The sequence below is a fragment of the Citrus clementina genome, unplaced genomic scaffold, assembly GCF_000493195.1.
Source record: "Citrus clementina cultivar Clemenules unplaced genomic scaffold, Citrus_clementina_v1.0 scaffold_7, whole genome shotgun sequence".
NCBI lineage: Eukaryota > Viridiplantae > Streptophyta > Magnoliopsida > Sapindales > Rutaceae > Citrus > Citrus x clementina.
In genome coordinates, this window is record NW_006262075.1 from 8,667,260 (window position 1) to 8,693,252 (window position 25,993).

At 33.9% G+C, this 25,993-nt stretch overlaps 4 protein-coding genes across 9 annotated transcripts; all 4 read right to left on the reverse strand.

Moving 5' to 3' along the window:
• Positions 1 to 1,810: 1,810 nt before the first annotated feature.
• LOC18036223 lies at positions 1,811 to 8,022 on the reverse strand. Of its 3 annotated transcripts, XM_006426853.2 has the most exons (14): positions 7,685 to 8,018; positions 6,597 to 7,008; positions 6,216 to 6,307; positions 5,838 to 5,996; positions 5,301 to 5,637; positions 4,999 to 5,117; positions 4,834 to 4,906; positions 4,540 to 4,760; positions 4,360 to 4,416; positions 4,102 to 4,273; positions 3,641 to 3,763; positions 3,372 to 3,542; positions 2,365 to 2,424; positions 1,811 to 2,280 (listed from the first exon to the last, which is right to left on the reverse strand). In XM_006426853.2, the coding sequence occupies exons 1-14, from the start codon at positions 7,723 to 7,725 to the stop codon at positions 2,167 to 2,169; spliced, it is 2,151 nt and encodes a 716-aa protein (XP_006426916.1). In that variant the 5' UTR covers positions 7,726 to 8,018; the 3' UTR covers positions 1,811 to 2,166. The 3 variants fall into 3 exon arrangements, with proteins under 3 accessions (XP_006426916.1, XP_024036509.1, XP_024036508.1); XM_024180741.1 differs by lacking the exon at positions 7,685 to 8,018 and having other exon boundaries at positions 6,216 to 6,403; positions 6,597 to 6,683; XM_024180740.1 differs by lacking the exons at positions 1,811 to 2,280; positions 2,365 to 2,424 and having other exon boundaries at positions 3,452 to 3,542; positions 3,641 to 3,758; positions 7,685 to 8,022.
• A 3,062-nt stretch (positions 8,023 to 11,084) lies between these two features.
• On the reverse strand, positions 11,085 to 12,855 carry LOC18036918 (aquaporin TIP2-1). The gene is made up of 3 exons (XM_006426855.2): positions 12,599 to 12,855; positions 12,195 to 12,445; positions 11,085 to 11,710 (listed from the first exon to the last, which is right to left on the reverse strand). The coding sequence occupies exons 1-3, from the start codon at positions 12,720 to 12,722 to the stop codon at positions 11,342 to 11,344; spliced, it is 744 nt and encodes a 247-aa protein (XP_006426918.1). The 5' UTR covers positions 12,723 to 12,855; the 3' UTR covers positions 11,085 to 11,341.
• A 1,712-nt stretch (positions 12,856 to 14,567) lies between these two features.
• On the reverse strand, positions 14,568 to 20,420 carry LOC18036916. Of its 3 annotated transcripts, none has more exons than XM_006426857.2 (14): positions 20,335 to 20,420; positions 20,128 to 20,200; positions 19,592 to 19,736; positions 18,705 to 18,931; positions 18,228 to 18,265; positions 18,068 to 18,147; positions 17,812 to 17,879; positions 17,016 to 17,334; positions 16,526 to 16,638; positions 16,384 to 16,449; positions 15,957 to 16,047; positions 15,743 to 15,810; positions 15,141 to 15,178; positions 14,568 to 15,015 (listed from the first exon to the last, which is right to left on the reverse strand). In XM_006426857.2, exons 1-14 carry the CDS (start codon positions 20,364 to 20,366, stop codon positions 14,829 to 14,831), a joined length of 1,545 nt encoding a protein of 514 aa, XP_006426920.1. In that variant the 5' UTR covers positions 20,367 to 20,420; the 3' UTR covers positions 14,568 to 14,828. The 3 variants fall into 3 exon arrangements, with proteins under 3 accessions (XP_006426920.1, XP_024036669.1, XP_006426919.1); XM_024180901.1 differs by lacking the exon at positions 20,335 to 20,420 and adding an exon at positions 20,283 to 20,322 and having other exon boundaries at positions 19,592 to 19,716; XM_006426856.2 differs by lacking the exon at positions 20,335 to 20,420 and adding an exon at positions 20,283 to 20,322.
• Positions 20,421 to 23,016: 2,596 nt separating this feature from the next.
• Positions 23,017 to 25,666, reverse strand: LOC18037774 (protein JINGUBANG). Of its 2 annotated transcripts, none has more exons than XM_006426860.2 (2): positions 25,065 to 25,666; positions 23,017 to 23,974 (listed from the first exon to the last, which is right to left on the reverse strand). In XM_006426860.2, the coding sequence occupies exons 1-2, from the start codon at positions 25,632 to 25,634 to the stop codon at positions 23,240 to 23,242; spliced, it is 1,305 nt and encodes a 434-aa protein (XP_006426923.1). In that variant the 5' UTR covers positions 25,635 to 25,666; the 3' UTR covers positions 23,017 to 23,239. The 2 variants fall into 2 exon arrangements, with proteins under 2 accessions (XP_006426923.1, XP_024036538.1); XM_024180770.1 differs by having other exon boundaries at positions 23,017 to 23,977; positions 25,065 to 25,665.
• Positions 25,667 to 25,993: the final 327 nt, after the last annotated feature.

The window sequence follows — 25,993 nt, forward strand, 5'->3', positions numbered from 1 at the left end:
CTTGAAAAATATGAATTTTTAGATTAGGAGTGTGGAATGGGAGTGAAAATAGGGTGTTTACTTAGACTAAATAAAAATATAAATTGTCAATTAGAATCCCAATTATTTATTTACTTTGTTTTGGATTGAGGGTAAATTATTTTAAATTACAATTTTATCCTTATGTACAGAATTATAATTTGTAATTAAAAAATTAATAAAAAATATATTTGGAAAATAAAATAAATATTTTATTATATTTATAAATTAATAATAATTACTAATATTCTTAATTATGTAAATCATAATTTTTTATTAATTTTAATTTAAATTATGTGAATAAAAATTATTAATAATAGCAACACAAATGAAATATTATTATTGATAATATAGTACAAAATTAATATTTTTTTAGAATAAAATATTTATTATTATTAATTAAATAAATAATTAATATTTATTAAAATTAATGTTTAATATTATTAATTTAAATATAATATTTATTTATTTTATTTTATTAAATTTAATAAAATAAATATGATATAATTATTATTTTTAATAAATATGATATTATTTATTTTATTAAATATTATTTATTTATTTTAATTTTAATTATAAGAATAAAATGAGAAGAGGGGGGAGTGGATTCCCACTCCCACCTCCCCCCATGGGAGTGAGAATCCCACTCTCCACTCTAAAATTGAGTGGGACTCACGGATTCCCACTCCTATTCTCTTTTTTTTAAGGTAAGTAAACACTGGAGTGGGAGGAATCCACACTCCACACTCCCACTCCAGCAAGTAAACACTACCTTAACCTATATATACATCTCTCGGAATTTTCAAAGAAATTTTCTATTCAGTCCTCAGTGCATGCTCTGACCATAAAAGGCTTTTACGGAAAGGTTCTGTTTACTTTCTTTTATCATCCTCTGTATCTTTTATTTATTTTACAAGCCTTGGAATGAATCAGAAATTGAGTTTGCATCCAGAAAATTCTAATTAGAGTAAAGTGCAAAATTTGAACCCTTTTTTTTTTAAATTTTCTAGCAATATCTGTTTTTCTTTGTTTGTTTTAGCATTCTTTCACATTAACGGGAAATTGTATGATCAGAGGCATATGTTTTATACTCCATTGTGTGCCTTAAATTTGATGATAATTTATAATATGTTACGGATTTGAAGAAGAATATGGATGGATGAGAAAACTGATGGTGCGGATCGAATCTCGGAGTTGCCTACTAATATTATTCACGACATCATGATTATGTCCCGCATGCGCACTAAAGAGGTAGCTGAAACCTGTACACTATCGAAGAGATGGAATTTAGTGCAGAAATCATACGCAATCTTGGATTTTGACATAACCGACTTCATAGGAACAGCTTTGGATCCTAAATATTAATTGTTCATACATGGACAAAGAAAAGATGTTTCGGAAATGTATGGAGGAATTTGTAAGATATGTTGATTGGTCGCTTCAAAAGTTTAGGCTATCAATATGTCCGCTTGATGTTGAAAAATCAGCTTATCTTGTTGTGGACACTTTCTGGTACCTTAAAGTGAATAAACTTCTTGCACAATCCAATCGAATTGAAGATCTCAAGCATCTATCTCAAGTCTGGCAAAGTTTGTCTACAAATCCCTTATAATTGATTATTAACATTTAACCACTGTTAATAAATTTTTTATTGTTCTCAACAATTTGTCCCCTCTGATGATTTTTTTGTGAATTATCAAGATTTCATTTAGATTGGAGGGGTTCGGAGAAACTTTGCCCCCCATTCCCTTGTGAAGTTGAGAATTTATCTCTCTATATAGAAACTCCTCCATCAAATTATAAGGCTTCGGTCAATAGCAATCTCTCAGTTTGTAGTCCTAAGGTTTTTTCTGCCGATGAATCTTGGACAGAGAAAAAGATCATTGAAGTATGTTCATCTTATTACAGGCAAGAACTTATAATAATCTACTACAGCACTATCGAATTTGAATAGCTTGGAGCATCTTCAAATGGATTTAACAAACTGTATATACAAGTTGCATTTCCATTTCCCGGCATTTATGCATGCATCCACATATTTACAATATTTTGAAAGCGGGAACTTATAATAATTCCGTGCAAATTGCAAAGAATAAGCAGCAATTGCACGAAATTTATTAGGCAACAGGATTTTGTACAAACCATGACTCATGGCATTGTAGGTGGATCTTCCAGGTTGCCCCATGACTTAACTTCCATCTTCTTAGTTCTCTCTAGTTGTTTCACAACATCCAGCCGCTCTGTAGAATATGGAGAAGGGATCTAATAACAGACAGTGGAAACAGAATTAGGAGGATAGAAAGAGAGCCAAAGAGAGTTCCATAATTGGAAGAGAACAAGACTCACCATAGATGGCATATACCTCTTGATAGCTGCTAGTATTGCAGCATGGCCTACGGCAGATACCTAGTCATGAAAAAGGAGAGAAGATGCAGTCAGATCTTCAATAATTGTTTTCTTGATGCTGTGATAAACTCTGCTTCTTAATATAACCTCATAATAGAAGCTGTCACATATTTAAGGATTGAAAAGAAGAACACAAAATGTGCCTTTGAGGTGAGGCACAAATATATATATATTTTTTTAAAAAGGTTCAAGTAAATGAGACAACAAGATGATGCAACAATAAAAGTGAGCTTCTAGACATGCAATCTATCACAATTTAATAATCTAGCTTTGTGTCTATCATTGAAAGAAGTCACAGCCAAATGAAAAGTAGGGCCTTAATTCGGGTTTTAAATTCACTGAAGGCTGCAGTTCCTTGTTAATGATTGCAATACTTTCACTGCCATTGTGGTCAATTGCAACTTAGCCAGAAAATTAGAAAGGAAAAGGAAAACAGGGACCAATGACAGCTCTTATGACATACGAGGATTATTATCTTTAAAGGGAAAGAAAAAATAAGGAAAAACTAAAATAGAATAAAAAATTTAGTTAATTTAACATCATTTCCTTGGGGACAAATTATCCTTGCTCTTTGTGCCTCAATGGATCCTTTAATTATTTCAAGGCAAAAAAGAGATGTGATAACTAGCGAGATGATGATTCTGCAGAATGAGGCAAATAGGTATGAGTACGAGTCTCTTGTAAAGCTTCCTAACACACATCTCCGTTTATACATATCATCAAATTTGACAATGTTGAGCCTTTTATAAATATACTAAGACATGATACATTCCCAGCAAAGGCAGCTTGATTGTGAAAAATTCTTACATGAACGGTCAGATATTAGTTCACTTTGCAATTCATTAGGGCAAAACAAAGGGAAAAATGTTTGTTTAGCTCCTTTTGTCTTTGTCGTTGGTGATTAACTACGGTGATTATGATAAAGAGAAAATAAAACAAGCACTTACAGGAAGTAGCATTAGAATTGTGATTGGGATGAGTGTAGTGATATCATTTACGGTTCTTTTTATCTTCCTTCTTTCCCTCTCTGTAATCTTGTGACCTTCCAACTGCCTTAGAAGTAATTCCAGACACGTCATGATATCTATAAAGAGCAATTGGGTCCCCATCCATACATCCTATTAAACAATTCGGATTGCAAAACTGATCATTGAATCTATGAACTTTCAAAAAAAAAAAAATCAGATGACTGTAAGCAAGGAAACAGAGTCTTTACCATGCTAGTAGACATCAATTTGATGCTGTATTTCTTAATTAAACCTTCTTGCTGGGCATTTGATTTGGCAGCGTTGGTCCCCTCCACAAAGGTTATTGCATCTCCCCCTGCTGAGCTGCTGTCCTGCCATTACAAATCTGAGCATGAGGGAAACACAAGACCAACACAAATTGGTTTGCCTATCTCTCACAATGCAGTGATTCAAGAAGACATCCTTGTATGCCAAATTTCTTTATCATCCCAATACAACTGACCATGGTACATGTTTTTCTAATTCTTCCCTCATTCTTATATCTCACGGCATCCGTTGATTGTCCCCATTTTCAATTAAAATTATTTCTAGCTCCACAAGAAACATCTAATTTATGTTGGCTCGAAAACACACCTCCACATGGATGCTTGGGTTAGCAAAAGTAATATATACCAACCTGACATGAACTATCATTACCAGTTAGCCGTACCTTTCTCAAATTAAATGGATGTTGAGGTTTATTGTTTGTATTTCCCCGCGTCACCAACTCAGTTGGCTTTTCTTTTGCTTCAAGAGCTGCAGAGAACCTGCTTGTGCTTTTAGTTCCTAAAGATGGTATGCGATCAGAAGACCCTGTTTCTGAATTCTTTAGCAGTCCGCTACTAGAGAACATCAACAGAAAGGCAATCACTACCCATCTTCAGTCATTGAACAATTAGACAAAACATCACTCCAGGCACCAACATACCTTGATATATCATAAGCAGCCCAGTAGTCATCTAGGCAAACAGTTAGCAGGCTTTGGCTGGGAAAAAAAAGAGAGAGAGAGAGAGAGAGACAGCACCATATCTTAGAAAATAATGGGGCCACTGGAATGCAAAATTTAGAACACGTAAAGCTTCAAAGTGAACAAGATATTTTTGGCTACCTCCGGAGCAAGAAAGCCAGCAATTCAGCCTCCAAGGGCTGTTGGGCAGAACGAGTGAAGTGAGCAAACCCAGAGAACACATCATAGCAAACAGTAAAAACGTTTGATAGAATAATTTCTTTCTCTGCTTGAATAGCATGATGTTTGGACCTTCTCTCTTGATTGCAGAAGGAAGGAAATGCGGCATAAAAGTCAAGCCACCCGATTTCATCAGTTACTACCTGTAAAAATGAATTTTTAACACATTCAAATAATTTACACTTTGCAGTTCCAATAAAATTGGTGGAAGCTTACCTCCATGAAGAGTTGATACATTGATATTGAAGAAAACTCTGGGTAAATGAAAAGACTGCCACACTCCAAATAGCTGTAGGCAAAGCATTTTTTGATCTTCATGCTCCTTAGTTTTAGAGATATACCAAAATATCTAGAATCCAACAAACTTATAAATTATTTTACCTGAGGAAATCCTTGAGCATCTCATCAAGATCATTTATGCCCTTACTTGACAAGAATTTTCTAGTCTTTCTTCCCAAATATGCAAAAAGTCCTAAAGTAACCAAACTATCCGCTTGAACCTGTCACAATTTAAAGTTCAAGTCAAATGATCAAATATAGAATATACAAATTCATATCCATAACATCCTGTTTGACAAGTGAGTATGAGGGAAGGCAATTCCAATTGAATGAAAGACATGGACCAAATTGAACACTTAGCAAAGTCCTTAAAAGCAGTGACATGAGTGAAAAATAGAACCAACCTTTTCATGCAAAGTTTTGGTCTCTAAAAGTACACTCTCTCTGTGGAATGCGACCAAGAGTTTCTTTTGAGCCAACCCAATCCAAAATTCTAGCTCCTCAACGTTATTGCAGGGCAGGACCTTTTTGCCAAAATGAGAGAGAAAGTCTGGTTCAAATCCTGCCTCGGTCGCTAATTGATGCAGCTTGTCCACGGATACGAAACTATACGAAATATTCATTAGCTCTATTGATGCATCCTCAATTGACATTTTAAACATGGGACAGGAAATACGCCCAGGACCCAGTTTCCCTATTGCAACACAGCAGCTGATCGCTACTATTATCCCTGCAACACCACTGAATGTTTTTCTGTTTAGCTTAAATTCCTGATTGTTGAATAATAAATAAATAGAATCTGAAAAAACATGAACTCACATGCACAGGCACAAATATTGGAATATCATCAGCAGATGTAAAGATATGTTATTGATTGGAAAGGAGGTTATCATCTGATAGACCAAAAAGTTTATGCTAAAGGCTGAAGTTTTTGAGCAAACCTTCCTGCGTATTCTATAGACCACTTCTTTAATAAAGAACTGAAAAATCCTGCAATACGAGGTAATTCCACAATTCTAAACCATTGTAACAATTCCGAATGCCTCATGCTCAATTGATTTTCAATGAACTCTCCTGCCGCCATCATCTTAGGGAACAAGCTGAAGCAAACAAATAGGAAAAATAGTTACTAATAGTCAGCATTTAAATGATAACTGCACAAAAATACTAAGACATTATAGTCAAATGTTAAGGCAGACTTATATTCTCAATTTATATTAACTCCATGAAGCTGCTCATCGAAATAATATTCCATAAAAATGAAATATCAACAAAAAATAATAATTAATTCAATTTTTCTCCAGTTCTTGAGCACTCACATCTCTTTAACTGGAGCATGAATGTTGTGACGATCTTGAGAGAGCAAATTCTCCACTTCAATTGCCATTTTTAATAAAGCATAAACCGCTACCTGAAGAGCCATACGAGTCAATGATTCTTGTTCCATTTTCTCATGTCTTCTAATAATTGATAAAGAATGCTCCACCTCGACTCAACTTAGAGAACACTGTAATGGTTGTTCAAAACAAATTACGGGAGGTATGCACAGAAACATGTAAATGTTTAGATTACCAAAATGAGTATGGATCACCAACCAGATGATATCAAGACTCTTCTATATAAAATAGACACAATTATTTGGACTCTTCTTTTGCAAGTTACAAAAACAGTGTTAGTGTTGCAACATGGTATGTGCATACTCTATAAGCTATACGTCTATGCCATTCATGGACATCCTTCCCATTCCAAGCCATTGCAAGCTCTGCACCGCTTCCAGGCAATTCAAGTGACTCAATTGCATGGGAAAAGCTCCCGGCGGATTCATGCAGTACCCATACAAGACAATTCACCCGATTAAATTCCATTTCATCACCTTCAGCTTCAGTTATAGGAGAATCACTTTCATTACTGGCTTGGTCAGAAGCAGAAGTAGTTGTAGATGAGAACGCCTTCAACGATACATGACTAGAAGTGGTATAATATTTAAACAAAAATTTAAATGAAGACTTATTCTTTGAAAAGAGATATTTGTCTTGTTCCTTTGCATTAAACCCAGATGAGTTGAGTACATTTGTATTTATATTGCGTCTGATTTCTGATCCAAAAGATTGACTGTAAGAAAAACAAGGACAGCAATTAAATCACAAGCTTCACAAATCTGGAATTCTAAGAAAAATGGAACAGTCGAATAGAAAAGAGTAATAAAGATAAAACATTAGGATGATCAGCTTTAGTGAATATTGCTTATCAATCATGTTCGTATGAATGTAAAATAAAGTCAAGTCTACTTAGTAAGAGATTTTCTTTATTTGACCAAACATTATATACAACAAAAGCCATTGAGCGGCGTTTGAACCCCAAATCTCTTCTATATTAAAGTAACTGGCACCCACAACCAAATATGACGTTTGTATCTTTAAAGATCCTCATTGAAAACCTTATTTTCAAAACGAAAAAAATAATGGACTTGAGACCCACGAGCTCACTTGTTCTTACAAAAACAATGGAATGATATGTAGATGAAAAACTGAAAAACTATAAATTAAAAGAAATAAAAAAGCAAACCCACATAAGTTTTTGCTCTAAATTATAATATATCCCACAAAAAAGAAAAAAAAAAGAATCTAATCAAGAATGACAATCACTGATACATCTAACATTAACAAAGTGCCCACTGTGGGACCTTAAAATCAAATATTGCAGAAATAAAAAACTAAAATCTTAACAAACCCACATCCAATAACGCAATATGTATATATATATATATAGACTGGGAGGGAGAGCTTACGTGTGGAGGAGGGGCAGGCGGAGAGACAAATGGGAAACCATGAATGGGGCAAAGGGAATGGAAAGAGTAAAAGAAGAAGATCTGAGGATGAGTTGTTGAAAGTATAAATAATACTGATTAGTACAGAACCAGATAATGAGTAAAGCGTAGTCATCGAGGCACAGAGAGAGAGAGAGAGAGTAAAAAATAATATTGAATTGGCGAGCTGGTGCTGGCTGTTTGCAGTTGCCGCCTAGGGTTTATCTCCCGCCAGCAAGTCAGCAACCGTTGTATTTTTTTGAAGTTTTGCTGATTCCTGTTTTGTTTTCGACAACTTGTTTCTTGTAAGTAACTAATTATATATTTTTTATGGTCTTTTTTTTTTTTTCTGTTTGGAAATATTCAACTTATATAATTAGTTTATCAACATATTTTCTTCATAAAATTAAGCAAATGATCATTAATTCTTGAGTAATGACACATGTTTCCTCTATTTATCTCAGTAGCCTCCAATTTCACTTCACATTATTTATTTCTAAAGTCACTTTAAAAAAATAGAAAAAGTTAATTCTATTTTATTTTCTTTCTCTCACAAGAATCACCATCAATCCTCCTGTCCCCTATATATTTTCACCAACCAAATTCACCATTAAGATCACTACCACCATTTTATGTTTATTATGTTTATCAACACATCGCCGATTACGGTATACAGTGAGTTTTTGTTGTTGGGTTTCATTAAATTTCATAATAAATTGTGAGTTTTGTTGTTATTAATTTTATTGCTTTGAATTTGTGTGATAAATAAATCAAATAAACCCATTATATTTCCATGTCAACAAAGAAAAAAATTAAAAAAAAATAATCGATTTCAATAACAACTTAAATCACTTCAAATAGTAGAGGGTGATTTTTTTTTTAATTCTTTTTTGTTTCCTTTGTTTTATATTTGTACATATCGTTCCATTTTTACTTTCTTTTTTTTTTGTTTTAAATGGTTCGTATCCAACAATATCAAATTGATTCATTTGCAAGTTTGATATAAACCTCTTTATCTACTAGAATATTACAGGCTTTTTTTTTTTAATCAACGTACTTTCATTTTCATAATTTGATAATCTAAGAAATTGAGAGAGAGAGAGCATGAGAGAGGGATGAAAAAAAACTTTACATCATTTTTTAATTTTTAATAAGAGTAATTTAAAAAATAGATGAGCTACTTAAAAAGTGAGGGCTGCTGAGAATAAGATAAATAGAGAAGTTTAATAAATATCACTACTCTTAATTCTTATTTCAAAGGATGAAAGGGTCATCTTATGTTTCAAATTAATGGAATTTTCTACTCATTTAAATGTACCATTATTAAGGCCGATAGGTAAAATTAATATTTATTTATTGTCTTTTACAACAAAGTCTACCTTGTGCTTGTATTTGGAAATTCTAAAATCCTCAGCAGCTACCTCAAAGTCTACCTTGTCCTCGAAATTTATCCATTTATTTCAACTAGCTCACTTATTATGTTCATGACTGTATTTTTGTTGGAAAATAAAACATAAATAGAACTGTTAAGTCATCAAAATTATGTCCTGAGAAAAAAAAAAAAGAAATCATCACAATTTTTACGCTTGTTGCTTCTATCTTTGGGTTATTTTCCACAACGGCGCGATCTCATCATGATAATAAAAAGGAAAGAAAAAATAATGATAGATTTCATTTTAACAATCCAGAGACAAGAAAAGAGAAGTGAAAAATGTCCTGATTTTGAGTTGAGAAATTTCATTTATTTTAAGAGTAATGATACAGCCACAAACTCTTGTACAAACTTATTTTGTACAAACTGATGTGGCATTAATTCATTGGTTGAATTAAATATCACTTGGCCCACATAATTTGTTTTTATTAATTTATATTTTAATTCAACCAATGAATTAATATCACATCAGTTTGTACAAAATAAGTTTGTACAAGAGTTTGTGGTTGTATCATTACTCTTATTTTAAACTTTTTCTACAAAAACGGGATTTGAAGCCCCAGTCTTGTAGAAGTGGGCCTTCGGCCCATTTGTCTGCTTTCAATTCTTTGGGCTTCAAGATTCTTCACCCTTATATTTTTTTCAAGATCTGGAGGCTACTAGTTAATCGATGCGTCATTGGGTATGATGTCTTTTTATGTTTAAAATAAAAATGCAGATCATTAAATCGCATAATAATAGCTTCCCTTCATTAATTCATTTCATTTGATTGGATGAGAATACTTTACTTATATCGTATGCATATTTTATGTTAAATTGTGACAAACTGCTTTTACATAATCACTTATTTAGTTCTAAATATATAGTATCGAAAATTTTAAAATATTTTAATTTATCATTTATCCATACACCCCCACCATAGTTTTTTTTAAATCTATTTAAAAAGAAAATAAACTATAATAATCTTTCTCTTTCTCTTTGTATCATTGGTGGCTTTTGAAAAAACAAAAAAAAAAAAACCATTACTATATAAATGGTATTTTTAGATATTCATAATAGATGATTTGTAGTTTATAGTTTTGGTAGAGAACGACATATTGTTTCTTAAAAAATGTATAAATGACAGATCGTCATTCGTCTGATTCATTCATGTAATCGACCTGCGTAAGTAGTATGCACCGGCACATATATTAGATGACTGGTTGTTTATGTTATAATTACTAACGACATGTTGTTATTTATGTATAAAGAATGCAGATGATATAACATCTATCACATTTCTTGATAAATGATGCATTATCTATCATGTTGAATTCCGTGTGATTTTAATAAATAGATTTTTTTTTACAATTACATGGAATTATAATCATTACAATTGTAATTGTAAAAGAATAAAAAAAATAGTGAATCCAACTTTAAGTTTCAATTTTAGTCCCAACTCTTGCGGGTTACTTAATCTATTTAATTATGAGTTTTATAATGCATAAAATTACTTATTTGCCATCTCGCAGATATGTTTCTCAATTTTAATAGTAATTACAATACAAAATTAGGTTTTCTTATTTTTAGAAAGTTAAGGTTCTTTTTTTTAGCAAATTAAATATATAGGTGACACGTAGCATTTTTTAAAAGTAAATAAAAAAAATAATTGATTGGATTTAAACCATAAATCTATAATATAAACCAATCCATTAACATTGGATTTTCTATTTTTCAATAATGGTAATATTTATGTTTGACCCCCTCATTTTATCTGACGAAGCCCCATTACGTTAAACCCGTAGAAAATTTTATAATAATCTAATCTATCATTTTTTCATACACCCCACCACATGAAAAAAATGTATGGAAGAATATCCGTCGAACTTATTTTGTTAAATATGATATCCTCTCCAAAACAAAATAAAATAAAAATCCTCAGAAAAAGCAAACCATATATAGACAAGAAGATAAAGACTAAAGAGTGTCATTCAAGCATGTCTCCCAATCCATCCATTATCGTCAGAAAAGCCGCAATGGACCACCACAACAAAGACTTTTTACAACCTCCAAAAGAAATGATTTAAAAAGAAGGATACCAAGAAACTAAAGAAGAAAAGAAGAAAGAGCCAAAGCTGCTTTTCCTTCTTTTATTACAAAAAAGAAAGAGCCAAAAGCAGGTGATCAAATGATTTAACTAAACTTTTAAACAAAGTTTAACTAATTAATTAATAGTCATTAGATAGGGGTGCATGTTCAGAGTGCATGAACACATTGCCATAGATGAGCCCGGCAAGGCCACCGCCAATGAGAGGGCCAACCCAGTAGATCCAGTTGTCCTGAAAGTTGCCGCTGGCAACGGCAGGCCCGAAGGAACGGGCCGGGTTCATGGAACCACCGGAGAATGGGCCGGCGGCCAGGATGTTGGCACCGACAATGAAACCGATGGCAATGGGTGCAATGGTGCCCAATGATCCCTTCTTGGGGTCAGCTGCCGTGGCATAGACCGTGTAGACCAAACCAAATGTGATGATGATCTCCATCACAACTCCTTCAATGGCTCCAACTCCAGCAGCAACATTGTGGGTAGGAACTGCCTGTATAATCCACGTAACAAAAACCAAGTTATAATAGTTTACGTTTTGCCCCCCCTCAAGTTTATTTACTCTTATGTCATCACCCTTTCAAGATTATGGTTCCTTTAATTGCCTTAATAAAGTAGCATTATTTTAAAAAGAATCATGGGAACAGAAGAAAAACGTTGGGGGACCGAAAGAAAAAGTTGTGACCCTTTGCGTTTTGCCTCGGCAAGTTTTAATTTTTATGATACGACCGATCTAAATTTGTTATTTCGCCGTAATGATCCCATTCAAGTTAAATTCTGGTTCTGTCAATATGAAGACATCGCCCATTTTTAGTATGGCTCTCACCCAAGCATTGCGCGCTTAACGATGGAATTCTGATGGGATCCGGTGACTTTACGATAAATGGGAATATTACTCTAATCAATAAAATAGTGCATTGTTTTAAAAGGAATAACGCAACCAAAAAGATAAACGTGGAATAAATTTTGAAGCATACCAAGCCTCCAGTGACAACTTTGAGGAGGAAGCTGGCAACAATAGAGCCAAGAAGTTGGGCAATCCAGTAGAAGATGCCAGTGAGGATGGTGATTTGGCCACCAAGAGCCAATCCAAAGGTGACGGCTGGGTTGACGTGGCCACCTGAGATGTTAGCACCAATTGCAACTGCGACAAATAGAGCAAATCCATGGCAAATAGCGATGGCTACTAGCCCTGATGGATCAAGTGCTGCATCTGCTGTCATCTTGTCTGTCAAAAACCAAAAATATATAAAAAAAAAAAATCAAATCACAGTCAATGTGTTTGCATGGCCATCTATTAGTTATCATAATTAGGGTTGGTTTATGTTACAACAAAGTTTTTTAATTATGTGCTTAAGAGCAAATGAAGATGGAAGATTACTGAAAGCAATGGCCGAGCCAACGCCGGCGAAAACAAAGAGCAAAGTTGAGATAAACTCAGCAAGATAGGCCTTGAAGGAGCCTAAGCTGAAAGAATCATCGAAGCGGCCGAAGGCAATAGCCATTGTTGATCAAGAAAGAGCTAGAGAATAGGGAAAAAAAAACTCTCTCGAGTCTTTCTTAAGAAGAAGAAGATAAGGTTTTATCTCGATCGAGCACAAAACCCTTTTCAAGGTCACATGTATATATACTACCATAAAGCCTATACAACATGACATGAATTTTATAAGATTGTTATTTAGATAGATAAGGTGCTTATTAAATACGTTCATAAGTTTCATACTGTATTATTATTGTAGAATTGTATGTATGTTGTTGTTGTAATATAATACTGTTTACATGATCATGTAATGGGCATCAAAGGAGAATAATTATGGAAAGAGGTCAAGTATATCCATACATGCATGTCCAATCAAAATTTCTCCCTGAAGTCCTAGCTGTCAATAACGTGCTTTAATGGAAATGTCTAGACGCAAATCAATTATAATTCCATGTGAGCCAAAGAGAGAGTGGTGAAATGAAAAAAAGGGTGATGGGGTCGTGTGAGCAATTAACCAGATATAAAAAACGGAGGTGCGGGAAATCATGACTAGCTCCATTTAATTTGGGCCACATATATGCACCGACCACGAGCAAAATTGGTCTTTCAGATTGAAAATGACTAATGAGTGGATAGGATTGTTTGGTGATCAAAATTAGTGAGGTTAACGAATTAAGATACAATTATTTGTGTTTTGGGTTTGAATTATGAGGGAGGTGGCCGGCTAAAATGGAGATGATAGCAAGGAATCTTAAGAACCTTTTTTGTATTTTGGCTGTTGGTTTACTAAGCAAAACTTTGCAAAAGAGGTGGTTTTGATGAACTGTATCATCATTAATGATTTTAAAAATATGGGTTGTTTGATTTAATTCTTTATTGGAATTTTTCTTCCTTGTAAAGAGGTTTTGTATATCAACTATGTGATTCTATTGTCCTTTTGGGACAGGCCGAAAGGTGGGTGGCTATGAAAGGTGAATTGGCTATAATTGATACTTCAAACGGTCGATAAAATTTGGACACTTAGCCAAAAGTTTCACTGCTGGATTCTCATTTTTTGTCTTTCGAGGTTGTCATATGCCAATTTTAGTCCCAGCATCTCAACATAGACCGATATGGCAATATCTACCGAGATGAATGAGAATTTTAGTCTAAACACTTTGCACTCTTTATGCATTTCATACCTAATTTTGCCTCCTCTATTTACATTGATAAAATCTCCAAAATTAGGTAAGAATTTCCATTTGATGCTACTTCAGAGAGAGAGAGAGAGAGAGAGAGAGTTTTTCAATGATGTTGCTTGGGAATGTTGATATGATTCAACACTATTATCTGATTTGGATGCTGCAGCAGATAATTCTCATTTCTTTTTACCGCCCATGTTCTGTTGCCTGCTTCGTGCATTGACCATGTCCAAAATTTTCTACATAAATAAACTATAAAAGTCATAGCTGGGGTCCAATATCTTCAATTATCAAGGGACAACAAAATCATAGCAATTCCATTTTGAGGGTGACTGATAATAACTTTTCCTTAAGTTGTGGTGGGCTCACTTAGTGAAAAAGGTGTGGATTTTTTTTTTATTTCCCACTTTGCTTTTGGTTAATTAACTGGAACATGATGATGCAAGTATTTGCATCACTTCTCACTTCACTCTAATTAGGTAAAATTAAGATACATGGGTTATTTAAAAGAGTAATTGATAAAACAGAAGAGATAACAGAGAGGAGTAAAGAAAGTCTAAAAGTGCCAACCCAAGCGTCCTCATTTTCCGACAAAAGTGATTTTATTGAACTGCTTTCCTCCTTGATTTAATGTTAAGAGAGACTATTTCTCCTTAATCACTTGACGGAAGAACATTTCAAGAAACAAATTGATTAAGAGTGCACATTGATTACAAATTTCACTTTTGAATGAGTAACACATCTTGTTTATTACTCATAATGAGCATCAAGGGTAAATATTATTCTCTCTAAACAAGTTCGAAGCCCGTTTTATTCAGTAATATCTAAGGTGCAAAGGACAAGATTTATAAATTCAGAAGCTAAAACTCAAATTTTAAATACATCGGCTTCATTACCCTAAGAGAGTATCTACTGACTGATTCCCACTGGGAAGCTTCAACTTAAATGAGTCAGTCTACTTGCATGTTTTCAGGAAAAGGAATTGAAGCACAACAATGATAAAAACCACTTTCATCGTACACAAATCTTTGTGAAAGATGAGCTTCCTTAATGAGATACTCTCCCCATTCCTTGGATCCGAACTGCTTGAAAATGTCTCGTGCATCAAAGTAATCAACCCTTCTTGTTCCTTTTCTCCTGCAAAATCCAGTTAAGAATCACTTATCAGCCCAACCAGATATAAAGAGAAACCAAATGGTTAATAACTAATAAAAGGAGGGGCAGAGTGGGGGTGGGGGAGAGGAGAGAAAAATGGAACTTGCCTTTTCTTATGCCTTATATTCATCAGAGTGGCATGCAGCTGCTATTTGGGAAACAACCAACTGTTAGCGATAATTTTCTTCAAACCAAACTGCAATCTAACAATTAAAATGAAAAGACCCAAAAGCAATGCGAAGCCACTTTGGGGGACTAAATATGGTAAGAAATAAATTTAAAATATAATCCCCTCGCAGCATATGGATAATTAAAACTGGCTTACTGTTTTGGTACAGAAAGAAGTTTAATTATCACTCTTAGAAACCGTAATTTAAATTGATTAGGTCACAGTACCCATACAAAATGAAGGCAAATTGAAGCAACATTTTTGTATTTCAGATATAATCAATATAATATTCAGATAAGGCTGAATAATAAACTATAGTCCTTCATGCAGATAAGCTAGAATGCAATCATTCAGAAAATATTTTCATCAACCTCTATGCAATAACTCAACTCAATAGGTAGTAGAAACTAGAAAGATATAGTATCAAAATATTATTAATTCAAAATTAAGAATACATAATAACATACCAAAATCCAGAATAACACGAGATAAACATATTGGAGGCCAAAAGTGAGTATTTTAGAAGGTCATATACTGTACCTTCAACTTTTTGTTATAATCTCTGTGGAACACAAGTCCAGCTTCGTTAAATGCGTCAATGATGACTTCTACGATGGTTCAAGAAATTTCAAAAGATTCCATTGAATAAAATTAACAATTAAATTTAATGAAATGATGTAATATTGTTTCATTTTAATTATAAGTGAAGTGCACAGTGGAGCAAAAATTGATGAAACAAAGGCAATCAGGATACGACATGCATGGAGAAGTCGATCACCATCGCCAATTTCTTCCACAGGCGCATAGAGTATACGAGCTTTATCCTTGGAACCTCTCATTAAATCCTGAAAACACATAAGGTCAATCATAAACAAGTAACATTATAAGAAACATAAGTGGCTTCCTCCCTTAACCCTCTTGAAGAAAGCAGCTAAGATGCACAATGTAGATAAAAGACAGTTCCACACACTGATCCTAGTCTCTCTCTTGACAGAAGATCATACAATCCCATGCCATCATTAAAATGCTCAAAGCAAATTATGCATAGTGATTAGAAACTTTGAAGATTAAGGACTCATAGATTAATACAGTCAGATAGCACCTCTAACACCTCATACTCAATAAGCATTAAGCACTTAAAAAATTCTACAAGCTGCATCCAAAATGGAATACAATCTTACCAGTCCCTTCAGTCTTATAAAGAGAGGACGGTTGTCCAAGGCATCCATCACCTTTGAGGAAATACTCTGGAGAAAACACAGGAAATTAGACTATCAAGAATCCCACTATTGACTAATAAATATATAATTTAATAGAATTTACCTTCAAGACATTGGTAGCTGCATTAACTCGGTCTTTGTTCCACAACTTCAACATCAATACAGTTAAGTGAAATGTTTTTGGTTTAATAAATATGGATTTGTCAATTCCCAAGTCTGTTTGAAATCACAAACAGTGAGATTTTTTGTCAGTCGAAGAAAGAGAAAGAACTGATGTCATTGACAAGTACTAATGCAAATGATCTTCAATGAATTTGAAGGAAGACAATATTTACATATGTGAATAAATCCCATCACAAACATGCAACATTTGCACCTGCAAATCACATCGTGTGTGCCTTTGATTCAATGAAAAGAGAAGCTACCAATAAACTGAAAATTCTACCTTATTACTCTCTCAGTATAACCATTCTATTTGGGCATATATGAATATCTATATCCACTTCCACAGATTAACTGTAGATTCTACATACCACAAAAAGGATTGTGCAGATTTAAAGCATTAATGCATCACAAAATACAATGGTTCTCACCAGATGAAGTAGAAGGCCTGGATGCTTTAGCTTCATAGCCAACAATAGGTATGCTTGTTCTATCCACTTTAACACGTTCACTGTTGTCACCTATGTTAAGTTCAACTGCAACTTTATGTTCTTGGTCTACCTGTTGCTCCTTTTCTTCACTGTCAGAAGCATCTTCATTTGATTTGCTACCCACATTCTCATCTAGGCATACATCAGTAATTCCCAATATGGTGTTTTGAAAATTAACAAGCTTGTCAACCAATTCCGGATGTACAGCCAATGGAAGAGATACAAAGTGAGAGTAGTCAAGACTTGGACTTTCGACTGCCTGTGATACAAGAGAAGTGTTAAGATATCGTTGATAGCAAGATATCAAAGAGGAAGAAACAATAATAAGTAGGACTTACATAGGAAAGCAAAATAAGTAAAATAATCACAGGCTCTATATATTATGAAATAGTTCTTAATAAGTTTATGTTAAACAATGGGAAAAAATTCCTAACAAGAAGTTCAGAGAACCTTTGGAATAATTGAGTAGCTGACAAAAGTAATAACGGGATTCTTCTATTACCAGTATAATTTTTATTTTTTTTTGCATGATAAACAACAGCTAAGGCATTACTGACCCTAGCTACCCATCCCTCTCCATTATATAATTTTTCACAGGCATGGCCCAGTTCAATACTGACAAAAAGTGTGCGAAAGAAAAGGTTGACCAGTAAACTAGTACTTGAGTTTTTTCAGCAACAAATAATATACACCACACCGTTACAATTTTAATAAACCATAAAGATGTGTCACTAACCTCAGCAATTATAGCTTGTATCTTTTCTGAAGCTTTAGCTACACTATCTGTTGAATTGCCTTCAATGACTGCAACAAAAGTAAAAAATACAATACAATAGCATACAGATAACAATCAGATTCCCTAGAAACAGAGTGAAAATTTTTCAAATTAGAATACCTGAAACTCAAAATGTTGTAATATATTGTGAAAAATTGTTTAAATAACATCATATTAACCAGATTTAAATTAATTATCAAAGACCAAGACAACTTACTGATAGAGTCCTCCTTTTTGGATGATGGCAATATAATCTTAACTCCCATCTCCTTTTCAAATTTTTTCTGCGTAGATCCTCTGGAAGAGGAAGATTGAAGGAATAAGGAACCTACATGTTATTTGAGTCTTAAAAGAGGTTTAGATGCAGAATTTCTTACTCTTTTCCTTTAATAAAACGAATTACAGAAGCACCGACCTGCATATCAAGCACAGACAGTGAGATCAAATCTATGAACTTTGGTTTTAACATTACCCTATACATGGTCTTCACAATAACCTTTTCTATTATGCTAATTGTTTAAAGACATGCTGAATTAAGCAAAGACAACATCTAGCAGATTCAGCAGCCATTTTAACCAAGCAAGCATGTCTTGGTAAAAACATCTTATAGATAAATAGTAAATACATGGAAATGGTTTCCTAGAAGATCTCTAAAAGCATCTGGTTCATCTGTACTAAGCCAGTTAAGCCCAACAAAAATAGTATAACAGCAGGGAAAGGGCCAACTGAATTATACTCAAGAGGAATAATGAGAAAATCCAGCCATTGAGCAAATGGGTCTCATTTTGAGGCTTATTACTGACAGACCAATTTTTTTGCCCCTTTTTTCCAAAACCTAATAATTAAAGTAATACCTCAACTGAAAGTGAATGCCTTTCTGCTGAAGGCACTGGCTCTCCTTCCAAAGTTTCATCCTTGATGTCATCCAGCGAGGCACTAGAACTCAGAGTCAAGTCAGTTCCTTCATTCACTGCTTCAGCAACCTCCACACCCAGTTGAGCATCTGAAACATTGCTTGATATACTGCAGTGCATTTCTTGAATTTGACTTCCATCTTCCGAAACATCCTTTACCAAGCTTTCTAAAAATTGACATCAAAGGTCCCATCAGCAACATCAAATGTTACTAAACCAACAAAAATCGCATTATTTCTGTTTGAGAGTGAAATACAAAATTCAGTTTCAATCTCTACAAAAAATTAAAACAAAAAATCAACTGTTAGAAATAAAATATGATATCTACAATGTGACCAGTGTACATTAATATAAAAGGCCAATCCACAATCAGCAGAACACCATCCAATGTTGCCAAAGGAGATAAATATTGTATAGTGATAATCAGAAACTATTAAAATGACAGGGTATTTATAGCAATTATCGATTATGAGTTAAGAGTCAATGCTTTGAACTTAGGTCATATCTGAAAATCTGAAAACTGTTTTTCCGGACAAAAAGCGAGGAGAAAAAAAAGACTGACAAGCAAAGGAAGAATGAAATATGAGAGGAAAAAGAAACCGTTTCCAGTTTAAGAATCAAGAAATGTGTCACCAGCTTATAGGTATTTTATCATTTAAGGTCCACAATCAAGCTAGTTTGTTTGCATCTGCACCGTGTAGCATTTCTATGACCATTAGACAAGGATTAGCAAACAAAAGAATCCAACAAATGATCCATCTGTGATAGCAAACAGTATCATAGGTCATGTTGATAAAGACGAAAAAAGAAAGAATAAAACCAAAGACCTTCATTGACACTGGCTTGAGTAGACACAGGTCTCCACACAGGGTTAATTATTTTCTGCTTCTTGTCCCCGTACACAGCTCCCTGATTATCTCTTGCTCCACCCATTTTCCAGTCACGGCTTAAACTATAATAAGAACAGCCTCCCTGTCATGAGAGCAGAACAACAAGCAAATGGTTCTAAATCTCCAATTCAGATGCTTACAAGCAATAGTAATAAGACTGTACAAATTAAAACAATTATCTAGGAGAACTGAAAAGATTTTTTTTTTTGGTCATTTTTGAAAAAAAAAAAGGATTCTAGAAATTAAAGTACTAAAAAAGAGCAAATATAATCAAATAGTCTCTTTTCTGTCAAGCTTTCAACAAATCAAAGAGCAAACATGGCCAAACAGCAAAAAACTAGAAAAGGGTACTCAATAATCTATATAAATGATAGTATCATTTTTCACAAAATAAGGTAATATAACTTCATAAAGTATCATATAAGCAATACATCCATTAACAATTAGCAAAAAGAAATAAGCATATTTGAAACCTGAGAGTGATCAAGCGGCCTCGAGTTCACATAAGTACTCGTAAACTTCAGCAAACGGTCAACCCGGTCAAGTCTGCATAGTGCAAGCATAGTAAGCTTAAATTCAATAACCAGTAATACCCAGAAAAGAAAAATACAGATATATAATAGTTTACTTTTGGTTTATTAGATGCGTTTAAAGAAACTGGACAGAACTGATGAGTGTACCTGAAGTGAGCCCTGCAACTGCAAGTTAACATTCGAGCCCCCTCCCCTGCACGCTGTCAGAAAGTGTGAGAAGGATAATTGTTTCACACGTGTGCAAGTGATGACTCATTACAGGAGAATGACTAATTTATTATTTTATTTACTTACTTGCGGCCATTTAAGTGGGCTTCTGTTTAATTTGGGCAGCCCATTTATTAACATTTTAATCAAACACTCATTATTGAGAGAACAACTCTTTGATGAATATAAGTTATATTATTACATAATTTAACCATGTCCTTATTTTAAATCGTGAGTTAACATAATATAACTAATTGAATAATTAATCGTGTTAGAAATAGGTTGAGTGTCAAGCACTTCAATAAATCTCAAAACTAAATAAAATTAATAAATAGATTATACAAATCCAATATGTTTTTGTTGTAATATCATTTCGTGTCACTAATTTGTGTTGCAGTGGTGAGTTTTGTGACGAAATATCAATCATAATTTTTAATAAAAAAATTCTTTTCAGTTTTTCATTTTATCATTCGATACAGTGCTAATTTACTTTCTATGATTCTTATGTACCTTTCTTAATTCTTTCAATCTAATATTATTGGACAAAAACAGAAATTTAAAGCAGTAACAAAATGACTTTTCATCAATAAAAAGCCTTTAATTTATTGGTTAATTAGATAACAATATTTTAGCCAAGTAATCTATGCGTTAATTAAATTAAAAAATCGAAACCCCTTTACATATTTTATATATCACTATTTGGTCTTATAATTTGTCTCCCGCTTACTCAATTTTCATTATACATCAAATAATGTGTTACAATTTATGTAAAATTAATTTAATGAAAATTTAAGATCGATTCAAGGAATTTGAAAAACAAAAAAAAAAAGAAAAGAATGAAACTCTTGCCTTTTCTTTTTTTTTAAAAAAAAAAATTAATTTTCCATATAGGAATTAATGCAGAACCCGGAAGCCCTCGGGATTATCTTATACCATACTTGACAAAGAAGTGAACAGAAAAAGACTCATTCAAAGACAAAGAAATGAAGCCATGTAGCCTCTATTGAAGAGTACCCAAAGAAACTTGAACAATAAACAAAGAACACCTTAAGAGACAAAATTCTTCTCGTACGTTAATTATATATCTCCCTCAACATGCAAGACGCCTTGTTGCGGCACTGCAACTTGATCAGCCATGGTGTGCCTTGGAGTTTTCTTCGGGTGCAGACGTGCCCATCGTTCAATCAACGACTACGTTGTATCAGCTTTGGCGATCATTGCCATTCTTTCCGGTTTGCGTTTACTTTATTACTCCATTTGTCGTTTGTCGAAGAAGGAGAATTCTGATCGTAATGAAGATTCAAATGATGGATTGGAATTTGGAAATGCGCCAGCGCTAGCCAGTGGCTCAAGCCGTGAAATGCAAAAGTAATTGTGTTTAATTCCTATATGGGCGTATGAAATTGTATGCTTGGTAACAACAGCATGTGTTTCTCTTTCATTTGAGGCAAAATTATTTAGAAAAAAGTGAATTAATTCTCCTGGTCAGTACTTGAGCATATGTAGATACCTGTATTCTCAACTGTGTGAGATGGATTATAATTATTATTCTGTTAATTTATTATTTTTCAGGTTTTGCGGGTTCAGGATAAAGATCCAGTACAATTCCAGAATATGCATACAATTTCTAATTAGGTAGTATGAGTGAAGGATTAAAAATATTGATTATTAGTCTTAAAAATACACGGTTCAGTCAGTATGTGACTTTCACTCATCCAAGAAGCAATTTTGCTGCTTCATTTTATAACACTGCAGAGAACAAACTTGAAGAAGAAAAGCTCTCTCAAATCTACCTCACAAAGTCCACTGTCGATCAGTTAAACTTTATGAAGCTCCGTTGACAAAACCATAATAATAAGGATCCCGTTATTTTACGTTTAACGTAACGTACATCCACACACAGCAACAATTTTCGTGATAGAGTCCACAATTGTTGTTGTGTGTGGCGTACGTTACGTTAAACGTAAAGTAGCACCAGCCTAATAATAACAAACTGCGGCTGCCTTTTCCGGTACTATTTTTTATTATCAAAAGGAGTGACGCACGTGCCAAGCACATGGGACTTATTTGACGAGTCCGAGGAACATCAATAACGAAAACGACCGCGTTCGGGACCTTGATATTGATTTTCACCCAACTGTCGCTTTTGCTACTTATTTAGCACGTGCTGTTTGATTCTTTCACATATGTATCGAGATATTGTATGCTGGCTACAGCCTTCATGGTTTTACTTTAAGACAATATAATAAATTTTTACATGGTAAATTGGCAAATTAAAATAATTACGTGCAAAGTGTGGCAATCAGTCCAAGAATCGAATTCAATTTACAATTTTTCAAATTACGAAGCACCAAACTCATGAAATGAGAAACTTTTAATTGGTTCAAATGTGATGTGTTGAGTAATGATAGATATTTTAAATTTTTTATCCTAATTTTATAGATGTGTTATTTATTTAGTGGTTGATAATTTTTTATAAGATTTAACTGAATTAATTATACTTCTCACCAATCAATTGATGAATACCATATTATTTGAGTTAGTTTTTTTAGATAAAAAATTTAAGATGTATAGCATTATCGTTATATTCTACTGATAAATTAAAGAGACCGCAAAGAATAATTAATTCAATACTTAAATATTCATCTAAAATATGCTAGCTAGCTAGCCAGCTAGTTTACGAGAAAATTAAGAAAAATCAACTTTAATTCTTCCTAGCATAATTAATTACATATAAACCATATTATTAATGGTCCACATTATCCCTAATTAAACAATTAAACTAAACTGAAGCTAACTAATATACACTAATTTCTTTGCACCAACACGCATTTAGTTACTTAAACTAACCTTCTTGTAGCTCAAAATACTCATGCCCATTAGTCTTGTTCAAATGCCCACAAGAACTTTTTGGTCGTGTCACACGCCACATCTTAAGGACACCATCAAGGCTGCCAGTGCAAATTGTGCAATATTCATCCTCAGTCTCTTCCCCGAAACGCCCTAAAAATGCAATGGCACATCGAATTGGCCCTCTGTGTCCCACCAAAACTGCTAGCATTGTATGTCTTCCATCTTGTTCTCTAGCCCAAACCCTACTAGTTGAGTCAGCAGAGCCACTGATCACATAATTAGCCACGCTAGCAAGGCACATCACGGCGTGAGTGTGACCCTGAAGTGCACCACCGTATTGCAATTGGCTCGAGAACCAGCCCTTATGCCAGTAGTGTATGTAGCCATCGGTGCAGCCACCGTACAATAACCCATCATCCAGGGTTAGGGTTAGGGTTTTCACTGGTGAATACTTTGCTGTTAGGGTTAAAATGAGCGTGTGGAGCTGGTTTTCACTGTAGAAATAACGACGCCAAACTCTGACAGTGGCATCATCAGAGGCGGAGTAAAGAACTCCGTCGTCAGCCACAACTAGAGCATTGATTGGCTCTGAATGTGCTTGGATGGTCTCAATGCATTTGGAGTCTCTTATGCGCCATACTTTAATTGTTTTATCAAGGGAAGCTGAGTATAGGGTATCATCAGAAACGTTGATTGCTATTGAAGTTATTGGCCCCATATGCTTCATCTGCTAAACATACATTAATACAAAACACAATATAATCCAATTCTTTGTCACTTAAATTTATATAATGCTGGAACAATATTAAATACTTATAAACTGATTATTAAAATGTTATATACCATCAATAAAACAAAGAGAATTAATGCAACGAGAGCATCTATTCCCATTACTAAGTCCACCAAGAAACTGAAAAATTAGTTTCTTGTTTCAGCCAAGCCTTACAAAAAGCCACAATAACCCCGACTTCAATCAATTTCTGTCTAAACATATTAATTATGAAGAAAGATTGTAATTTTTTTTTCTTTTCTGTCGCATAACAAGTTGGTGTGTGTCCCCCATTATTGAAATTATGAACTGTTTCTCTCACAACACAAATAAATTTTTGTCCTGCAGGCCACTGAATCATTTATGGGAACAAAAGCCAATAGAAGCTTAAGCCTTTATATCTCCATATATACTCATTTTCTATTTTAATTAGTTGCTAGAAGCATTTAATTAAAATTATGCCACGTCAACTAAATTTTACTATTTTTCCACTCTACTGTTATTATTTCACTAAAAATTTTGTCTTCTGGGAAGTTAACATTAATAGGTCACAACAGAACTTACCAATATCCCTCGATATTCAATAAATTACGTTTGAAAGTCGGTGCCTCTCCCTGTCGCAACATTCATGAATTAATAATATCCCCAGCTAGTTTCGCTTTTCTTGTCAAAGTACTTTAGTTTCTTTTCTTGTGAAAATACTCTGTTTCATATTCAAAATTTGGTTCAAATATATAATCTAATTCAAGGCTGAAAAGTATTTAGAATCACTAATATCAGTAAGGAAATACTTAAATTAATATTTTATTATTATTATTATTTTTAATTGTTATATCACAGTAAGGAAATCCATATATATAGGCTATAGCAAGAAGTAATTATTAAATCCTAAACCATGTGTTATAATTTCACAAAACTGTTTAGTACTCGGGTTCTCATCATCATCATTTTTCAAACACACAAATGAATGTATTTCAACGACAAAACAAATAATGCCATTAATGCAAAACAGTTAAAAAGTTTCATATAGTAGCTAACATCACATTACCATCTTGTCTTTGCCGACGATGAGGTTCCGAACAGCGCCACCAGTCTTCGGAATCGTTGCCAGCTTAACATGTTTCACCCCACTATCCCAAGTGCTACGCCAAACCCTAATCTTGCCATCCCCATAAGCAGCATAAACCCTATCATGGCTCACCTCCATTGCAACTACCATACTTGTCTTCGCCTTCAGCCGCCCACATTCAGTGAACTCCGGCTGCTTCCATATCCTTATCACATTTGAGTCAGAGCCCGTGTAGATAAACCCATTTCCTACAGCTATGCACAGTATCTGGCCGTCTTTCTTGAGAACAGAAGATATGCAACGGTATGATGATGAGGTTTCTGGGCTGCTGCTGCCCGCCGCTGCGGTGGGGTTGAAAGGGTGGCGAGGAGAGGAAAGAGGAGAAGTGTGGAGGCTTATCGGAGAGGAAAAGCGAGGTGGTGAGTATGGAAATGTGGAGAATGAAGGTTCCTTTGTTGATATGCTTCTCAAGAACGTGCTTGGCGCTGTTCCAGTTGGTGTTGTCTCTCTTATAGCAAAAGATGGATTTGGAGAGTCTAGAGAAGACATTGTTTTCTCTCTCTGCTGCTTCTCTTGTCTCTCTCCCAAATTCAACAGGACAAGGATATTGGTTGAATATATACGGTGGAGTTTAATAATATATGGTGTAATGAGTTTCATAGTTTGGTGGGTTCGTAACATAAATGCTAGCTGATATGTGCATGTTACTCAGCTGCCAGAAGTGCTTTTGATTCTGCAATTTTAAAGTTTCATAAGTTATCATTATTATTCTTTTACAATTTTCATAATACCCTCTTAACCTCCTGATGTTAAAGTTTCAATGAAAAATATTTGTTTGGTGATCGAAATGATTTTGTCAATGAAACTTGCAATTAAGGGGTAATGGAATATTATTATAAAAACTATAG

Excerpts from the sequence above, each read along its gene's own strand:
- LOC18036223 (XM_006426853.2), bottom strand. The coding sequence starts at position 7,725 with ATGGTTTCCCATTTGTCTCTCCGCCTGCCCCTCCTCCACAC. Across the intron at positions 7,009-7,684 it reads CGCCTGCCCCTCCTCCACAC|TCAATCTTTTGGATCAGAAA; the intron begins GTAAGCTCTCCC and ends TTTTTCTTACAG. Across the intron at positions 3,543-3,640 it reads AATTGATGTCTACTAGCATG|GATGTATGGATGGGGACCCA; the intron begins GTAAAGACTCTG and ends ATTGTTTAATAG.
- LOC18036918 (XM_006426855.2), bottom strand. The coding sequence starts at position 12,722 with ATGGCTATTGCCTTCGGCCGCTTCGATGATTCTTTCAGCTTAGGCTCC. Across the intron at positions 12,446-12,598 it reads TGGCTCGGCCATTGCTTTCA|ACAAGATGACAGCAGATGCA; the intron begins GTAATCTTCCAT and ends GGTTTTTGACAG. Across the intron at positions 11,711-12,194 it reads AAGTTGTCACTGGAGGCTTG|GCAGTTCCTACCCACAATGT; the intron begins GTATGCTTCAAA and ends TGGATTATACAG.
- LOC18036916 (XM_006426857.2), bottom strand. The coding sequence starts at position 20,366 with ATGTTAACTTGCAGTTGCAGGGCTCACTTCAG. Across the intron at positions 20,201-20,334 it reads AGTTGCAGGGCTCACTTCAG|ACTTGACCGGGTTGACCGTT; the intron begins GTACACTCATCA and ends TGCACTATGCAG. Across the intron at positions 15,016-15,140 it reads AATATAAGGCATAAGAAAAG|GAGAAAAGGAACAAGAAGGG; the intron begins GCAAGTTCCATT and ends TGGATTTTGCAG.
- LOC18037774 (XM_024180770.1), bottom strand. The coding sequence starts at position 25,634 with ATGTCTTCTCTAGACTCTCCAAATCCATCTTTTGCTATAAGAGAGACA. Across the intron at positions 23,978-25,064 it reads TCGTCGGCAAAGACAAGATG|CAGATGAAGCATATGGGGCC; the intron begins GTAATGTGATGT and ends ATGTATGTTTAG.